The sequence below is a fragment of the Micromesistius poutassou genome (genome assembly GCF_964030765.1).
Source record: "Micromesistius poutassou genome assembly, chromosome: 4".
NCBI classification, from domain to species: domain Eukaryota; kingdom Metazoa; phylum Chordata; class Actinopteri; order Gadiformes; family Gadidae; genus Micromesistius; species Micromesistius poutassou.
In genome coordinates, this window is record NC_140274.1 from 11,852,749 (window position 1) to 11,861,245 (window position 8,497).

The 8,497-nt window shown below is 45.0% G+C and overlaps 1 protein-coding gene and 1 long non-coding RNA gene across 2 annotated transcripts in view; one reads left to right on the top strand and one right to left on the bottom strand.

The window, feature by feature from the left end:
• The window catches only part of aipl1 (aryl hydrocarbon receptor interacting protein-like 1), a gene marked incomplete at both ends in the record, with an annotated part of 4,838 nt that extends 2,962 nt beyond the window's left edge, over positions 1-1,876 (bottom strand). Inside the window, 3 exons of the mRNA XM_084467495.1 lie at positions 1-2; positions 1,110-1,289; positions 1,772-1,876. The exon at positions 1-2 is cut by the window's left edge and continues 187 nt beyond it. Coding sequence (XP_084323621.1) covers positions 1-2; positions 1,110-1,289; positions 1,772-1,876 — 287 coding nt within the window. The remainder of the gene's footprint in view (positions 3-1,109; positions 1,290-1,771) is intronic.
• Positions 1,877-4,272: 2,396 nt separating this feature from the next.
• Positions 4,273-7,060, top strand: LOC311342003. The gene is made up of 3 exons (XR_014633378.1): positions 4,273-4,513; positions 6,200-6,285; positions 6,946-7,060. It is a non-coding gene; the product is annotated as an uncharacterized lncRNA (long non-coding RNA).
• Positions 7,061-8,497: the final 1,437 nt, after the last annotated feature.

Sequence of the window (8,497 nt, forward strand, 5' to 3'; positions counted from 1 at the left end):
TGCTGCGCAGCAGTGAGCAGATGGAGTAAGTACTTTACCAGCCCTTTAATCAATTATATGAAGTACTTGGTCCTTACTTCATGACATGAAGTACTTTACTAGCCCTTTAATAGCCGATATAAACTACTTTACTAGCCCTTAATGTATTTTACTAGCCCTTTACTTGATGAAATACTGTACTTTACTAACCATTTACTTGATAAAATAATGTACTTTACCAGCCCTTTACTTGATGAAATAAAGTACTTTACCAGCCCTTTACTTGTGAAATAAAGTACTTTATTAGCCCTTTAATAAGTGATATGAAGTACTTTACCTGGTCCTTACTTCATGATATAAAGTACTTTACTAGCCCTTTACTTCATGGTATAAAGAATTTTACTAGCATAATTACATTGTGATATAAATTACTTTACCAGCCCATTACTTCATGATATGAAGTACTTTACTAGCCCTTTAATTTATGAAATAAAGTACTTTACTAGCAATTTACTTTTTCTGAAGATATAAATATAAACTGATTTACTAGCACACTAGAGTATCCAATGCTCATACTCTTCGACTCATCGAAGACTATGATGTCCTCTTTAACCATGCAGAGAAACAAGGTGGGACTTAAGGCACATGGCCCAACCTGTCCAACCTGATTGGAGCAGAGCCAGAGTGCTGAATCAACAGGTATGACAAACAGAGATTAATAGTACTCAGGCTCAGTCCCATCTGGCTCTGCTACCAAAAACACACACAGATTCACATACGCAAATGCACACACAGGCACACACACACACACACACACACACACACACACACACATACATACAAGCACACACACACACACACACATGGACACATGGACACATGCACACAAATATATACACTCAAATGCGCACACACACATGCACACAAACATATACACTCAAATGCATACACACACACACACACACACACACACACACACACACACGTGTGTACACACACACACACACACACACACACACACACACACACACACACACACACACACACACACACAGCTACACACACACACACACACACACACACACACACATAGTTTGATCTGTGACCAGGGCAGGGTGCTGAAGACTCACGGTGGTGTCACACCAGAACTCGGCCACCTCGTTGATCCTCATGGAGCACAGCAGCGTCTCCCAGATCTCCAGCTTGAACATGTTGCCGATCACCACCTCCATGGGCGTGCCCACCACCTTGCTGTCGTCTATCACTGTGCGCTCATCGTCGCACAGCTGCGTGCGAAAGTGGAACGTCACCTAGGGGTTGCGAGAGTGAAGCCTGGGGGGTTAGGATTCACAGGGTTGTTTCCAAAGTGTGTCCAACGTGTTTCTGCTGTACTGAGCAATGAAAGACCTTGATGTCCATATTCCCATCCTTTCGATTCTTGGTCACATTAAGAATTGGAGGACGACGATCACGATGCTAGAATCCTTTTTGGTAGAGAATTATTGTTTTCATAATTCATACAGTGGGGATACTTATTATAGCTATAACATCATAATATGAATAACTATCCTCAAATGACAGTTTTGGCTAACATTAATCAATAGAAACAATACGGCAATACTAGCTGTATTGTTCACACATTTTATTTCACATTTGCATTAATATCTCACCAGGTTTCAGGCTACAATTCCTCAAAGAGCTCTCACTCCTTTATCAGGTCTGCTGTGACAGCATAATGAACAGGGATGGGAGAAAGGGTGATGGAGTAGGGGGCGGCGGGGAGGAGGGGTACCTTGGTCCCGGTGATGAAGCGCGGCATGTCTCCCATCCCTCCATGAAGGATGGTCTTCTTGAGCCCTTCCACTCCCAGCATCAGGGTTTCCTCCATGTCAGCCATCTTGGAGTAAGCAGGTACGAATCTGCTGTTGTGTCCTGGGTCTGCTAGGTTTTAAACAGGGTTTGGGTTTGAGAGGATAAGGGCGTGTGTGGTTATTGGACGATGGATTAGTTTGAGGAGGGATAATGAGATTAGGCTCTGGCTTCTCCTCCTCCCCCTCCTCCTTCTCCTTTCTCCTCCTCCTCCTCACTCTCCTAATTTTTCTCCTTCTCCTCCTCCTGCTCCGCTTCCTCCTTCCTCCTCCACCTCATCTACCTCTTGCACCTCCTCATTAGTTTATTTCATCATCCAGTGGGTTATTTTCTGGATCAGCACTTTCTCCGATGACACAGGCAAGGAGGAGGGAAAGAAGTTGTGAAAAACTTGGGATAGAATCTCTGATAGCAAAAGGGTATTAGGCTGCATTTCTATGGAACATTCAGATGCATTATTTATGAAACACAATACCACGTCTCTGTATCTGTGTGTGTGTGTGTGTGTGTGTGTGTGTGTGTGTGTGTGTGTGTGTGTGTGTGTGTGTGTGTGTGTGCATGTGTGACTCTATCCGTGTGCGTGTGAAGGAAGGGAGAGAAAGGGGATGAGTGTGTGTCTTTGAGTGGATGAGTAAGCAAGAGAGAGAGAATAAAATCACAATATAGTCAATGAGCGATAACAGGGCAGCTTGGCCACTGTAGTGAATACTTGAAATGGTGCCTCACACAAGTGTGGACTCGATGGATCGGTCCCCTCTACACATTGGTTGAGTGCAAAGAATAAAGAGCAACAAACAAGAATATGGCACTGACATAGGTCATAAAGTTAGTTAGTGTATAGTGCCCTCTACTGGACACCATTAGAACATACAGTATGTACCATTTATTTAATAAAGCACAGGTGCTACATAACATGGATTTGAAGCAATGTCAGACCAAAATAGACACATTTGATCAGGACAATGAAAATGGTGGCCTCCATGAAAAGCTCATATAATTGCACCAATTTACGTCTTTCTAAAACTATACATTCCCTCCAATTACTCACTCTGAATTGAATTGATGGAGGATGACAGAGAGTGAGAGAGAGGGGCAGAGGGAGGGAGGGAGGGAAGGAGGGAGGGAGGGAAAGTAAGGGAGATAGAGGGAGAGAGAGAAGGAGAGAGGAGGAAAGAAAGGGAGAGAGAGCATCATTAAACCCACCTGTTGGAGAATCAGCAGGGCCATAACTCAGCCTTTGTGTCAGTGACTCATGTTGCTTGCGTCACAACACCTACACCTTGCTTTCCTTTCACTGCTTGTGTGTCAGTGAGTGAGCGTGTGTGTTTGTTGGCACACACACGTGTGAGGCTGCGTGAGTGTGTTCACATCTTTTTATGAATAAAGATGCAAACCAAAAGGGATACATACACGCATGTGTGTATGCAACGAGTGTGAAAGGTCGTGGTGGTGTGGTTGCGCTTTTGTTTTAGTGTGTGTGTGTGTGTGTGTGTGTGTGTGTGTGTGTGTGTGTGCGCGTGCGTTTGCCGGCTTATATGATTAAGCATGTGAACACATTCATGTACAAGGTACACCCCGTGCTCGCACATTTAGCCCTCATGGAAACCCACCACTGATGTATTAGTTCCCATTCTAGTATGTCATGCTCTATTTGTGTTCCTGCTGGGGCCCACAGAGTCACTGAGCTGAGACCACTCATTCATATACTGAACATATTAGGGATCCTACCGTGACGTGACACACACAGTCAAACAAACAAACACAGACACACACTCACACGCTTGCATGGACACACGCACACACACATGCTTGCATGGATACACACACACACACACACACACACATGCGTGCGCACACTCACTCACACGCGCACACACACACACACACACACACACGCGCGCATGCTCGCTCGCACACACACACACACACGCACACACACTCACATGCTCGCACACTTACACGCACACACATACACACACACACACACACACACACACACACACACACACACACACACACACATACACACACTTGCTTGCAGTTGTCCATCGAATGGCTGAATAGCCCAATCCTGGATCCTGCAACAGGTTCTGTTGCAGGTGGGGCATATATACATGATATGTTGCAGGCAGTCATGGGTGTGGGTGTGTTTCTCCTGAGCCTTCTTTGATGTCTCCTCACAGACACACACACACACACACACACACACACACACACACACACACACACACACACACACACACACACACACATACACATACACAAAGGTCAAATTATGAAGGTTGTGTGTGTAAGGCAGACAATTAGACACAGAGACAGACATAGAGACAGAGCGACAGAGTGAAATAACAACTGTCCTAGCACAAAAGGCCCAGCTAATAAGTGCACTGTAGGGGGCGCCACATGAGATTAATTATTATTCACCCCTTCAGACACGCAGAAGAAGACACGCTGACGATTGAGACGTTAGACTTTTGTTAGTTTGACGGCATGGACCTATAAAGAAAGGATTGACCACTGTATACGGACGGGCTCTGGTTTTCTCTTCCTATTAGACATGCCCTGGTTTGACTTAGTTTGCCTCTACTGTATGGGCCAGGTACTGTTGTGTACAACTCCAAATCAAAACCTGTCGATGGGGTGAATCTGGAACTGTGATGTACAGGTGACTATTGTGTTTCGCAATTAACATATCGCCATGCAAATTAAAATCCCCCTCCAAAGTGACAGCTGGTACCGTACAAGCGATTTAATTATACACGTTATGTTTTTGTTCTTTATACTTTTCCAAAGATCATGATGATATTATCACTTGCAGTAGATACTGTAAGGTTTATTTGTGTTCTCCACATTCAGATTAACTAAACATAATGGTCGGACTAATTGCCCCTTTTCCACCGACAGTGAACGTGCAGTACTCGCTCAGGCCGGCAGGGGGACACGTGCATTCTTGTGAGGCGTAGCTAGTGAATCTTGTGAAGTCATGCTTCTTGGTAATGACAGACGAACCTTCTGGAATGACTGTGTTTGCTATTAATTATGGTCATGCATTTAACCCCTTAAAAATGACACGTGTTGTGTCTTCCCAAAGCTAATTCTATAACTACAACTAGTTTACAACCGCACATGTCTCTCATTCAGCCTTTATTTTTACATCAATACTATAATTTATTCTTTCCCCATTTGTATTCCCTGGAGTTGAATGAGTGGGCGCCCGTATGTTATATTCGGCACTCACTGACCCACAATGGTACCTGTGGTCTAGTCTTGCGATTGGGTCTTGGACTTATTGGTTCTATGGCTCCTTGACTGAAGCCTCTTCCCCCAGGGTAGCCCCTCTCTCTGCCTGGCCCTGACCTTTTAGCTACATACCAGAGCACATAGCAGCAGGGACAAAGGCCAACCTCACACTACGCACGGCCACAGATAAAGTAAATAGCTACTTTCACATGAGGTTTCACACACTCATATATGCTAATGACACAAATAGCTGTCAGTCTGCCACTTATATTTATATACTTTTTTGTACACACACACACACACACACACACACACACACACACACACAAAGGCACTGTATGGTTGCTGGCACAACTACCTTTACACAGTTGTAGGCCAAGGGAGCTCTTCCAAAATCTACAGCAGGTAACGGGGGAATATTCTGGAATGGCTGTAGGATCTCTGTATCTTGACTGCAGCCTTTCACCTTTCTAAATCTATCTTGGTGACCACATAATTCAATAGTAGATTAAGGGAAATTAGAAATTCCTGACATTTACAACATGCACGGACACATACATTGTATAAACATTAATTTGAGATTATGATGGCAGGTTTTATGGGCTGTGTTATGAGATCATATTTAAACTAAATTAATAGGAGTCACAGATTGTTTTCTACACAAATGAGCTGATTGAGTATAAATAAGTATAAATCTGTGACTTGAGTTAAGTGTAAGAAATAAACATTAAAACGCCAAATCATATTGTTTTAGTCAGAATCAGCTATTTGTTTAAGCGCACCTTTCAGCTTCAGACACCAAGGTGTTGCTCCTGACACTAATGATGAGAATGAGCCACCTAGCCCTGACACATCTACCTTTACAATCAAACTTTCTAGTCATAGTCCACAATACATGAGCTAAAACCTCTATTTCATATTCTGACGGACCCTATTTCAGATAAACGACGGACTGCTCAACAATGGATTTGAATGCATCCGTGGCATCGTCACTAAGCAGTAATTGACTGTATTGCTTTGGCAAGAGTCTTGCCAAAGCACCACTAGAGCTGCTCCTGTGTGAGCTAAATGACCAGAGGAATCTAATCCTCAATCTAATCCTGTGCTTTAGGGACACCTCTCCATCACCCCCCGCCGTGGAACACAGAAGCAGAAGGAACCAACGCATCGTCCAAAGGTTGTTGAGAAATCTCTGAGGTAATGCTTAACACATCTAAGGGTCTGCGTGTTGAAAAAAAAACACTGTGTAAGGGGGGCCCTAGAGCTCACTAAAGTTAGGTATTTAGAATCCCAATCCTGTGGTATTTGGATAATTTTTTTGCCTCACCAGAACATACATAGTTTGTCTGGTATGTCATGTCCTATAACATACTGGTTGTGGTTCACGTTGTCTCATCTTGTGAGACGTTGTCTCAACTAGACTCAACTCTTTCCCAAGTCGACTTCCTAGTGTCTGTCTAAAGTACTTCCAAGTGAAGACAAATGAGAGGAATTTACAGGTACCTGAATCCTTAAAATCAGGTACCCCGTTGGGGTTCAAATTACAGCTTTGTGATGTTCCAAATGTAGTCCTCCTAGTCCATTGTGAAGCAGCGGGACACATGACCTTTAACAGAGGAACAAGTGTGAGGGGGGTCGATCCATGAAAATCAAAAGAAATCCAACGGCTGCACCAGAAGCCGTTGGGGGGGGGGGGCTTAGACTGGGGTCCGGGAATTAATAAGAGTTGTGGGCAAGCATCACCTATCTCTCCTCAAATGCATCACTATTTCACCTGTGATCGACATGACTCATGTGATTGTGATTGATATTGTGATTACCCTTGGACCGAGTATGTACTGGCTGTACTCTCCACAGATGTCATGTACGGAGACGGCAGTATGGTTGGGATTGCAACCCGCAGGGCCCCATCGTCGGCCCGGGGAGCAGGGAACCAGGTTTTCTCGTCCTTCGCGTCTGGGGGAGCCAGCAGAGTGTGTAAATAATGTAGCCCTCTCTCGCCTGTGTCACCGTATCACACGTCACACCGTGCATGACTTAACACAAACTCCCCGGCCCCGCCAGGAGTACGCTAAAGCCCCTGGGAAACGTTATCCCATTATTTCCTGCCAGGCGAGAGGAGCGGTGCACTAGCCAGACATCTGAAAAAAAGAGGGCCGCTGCTCTACCCTTGTGGGAGATTGCCTCTGTCTGGCGTAATGCGGACCAGGTGCGGCCCTCGGTCCGAGAAGCGGGCCGTGTGCACGGCTTGTGCCTGCCGTCTTTATGGCCGGGTATCGACAATTTCCTCAAGTATGTGTAAAGACGCGCGGACACACGCACGCGCACAACTTCTTCTTTCCATCCAAATCAGGTCAAGGCAGGCGGCTCAAATCAAAGGTCAGCCTGCTCACGTGGGTCTCCCATGTGGACACCAGACAAACACAACTTATGCGCACACAGCTAACTAGCTATCTACCTAACGAATGTACCAAACGAACAAATCTACCAAACGATGTAGCAATACTTTTATAATGTATACAATTTTTCAATGTGTTTACTAAATAGTAAATAGTACTTTATTGGTGCATGATCTTATTCATCCTTAGTTACGTCCTTCTACATTATAAAAGCTCACACAGGACGGCTAGTTATTCAATGAGGACTAATAATTATTCTCAGCAGGATTATCATTGAGCTTTGCATTATCACCTGTTGCTTATTGTTTGTGCTTAAACATCAGTTTGACTCTCACCGTTCCGTTTGTAGTTCTTGAGGCGTTCTTCCTCGAAAACCAGTGGACCAATGACCAACAGTAGCTTTAGAAATTCTAGGCGCCTCAGCATTCAACAGGCCCTCACTGAGTCTCTCTTACAAGGGATTAAGTTGTCAGGTTACATTGAACTCTGCACGCCCTCCACCCAGACAAAACCGTCTTAAGGTACAGGCCATCCGGTTATTTATAACTCCGCTGGGTAAGCTGCCTTTCTCAATGGTCCACGTCAGCCCCCAGACAGACGGCAGGACATGTGTGGGCCTCCGGGCTCTGCCCTGAAAACCACCAGGGAGGCTTTGAGGAAAAGGTTATAACCGTGTGTGTGTGTGCACGCGTGTGTGAACTCGGTATGTCCTCGTAAAGACTCCACGGGGCTGTGCTTCAGTCAGTTTATGTTTTCTTTGTCAGTGTCTATCCATCACAGCCTTTAACAAGAGGGAGAGTCTGGCCGCACTCAGAGTTTCCAAACCTTATGTAATAATGGCCGACCTAAAGCCGCGTCATGCAGCTGACGCAGGCCACCCATCCCAATGTCATGAGACGCATAGTTGAACACACACACACACACACACACACACACACACACACACACACACACACACACACACACACACACACACACACACACCCCTTCTTGGTCTTTTTCACCCTTTT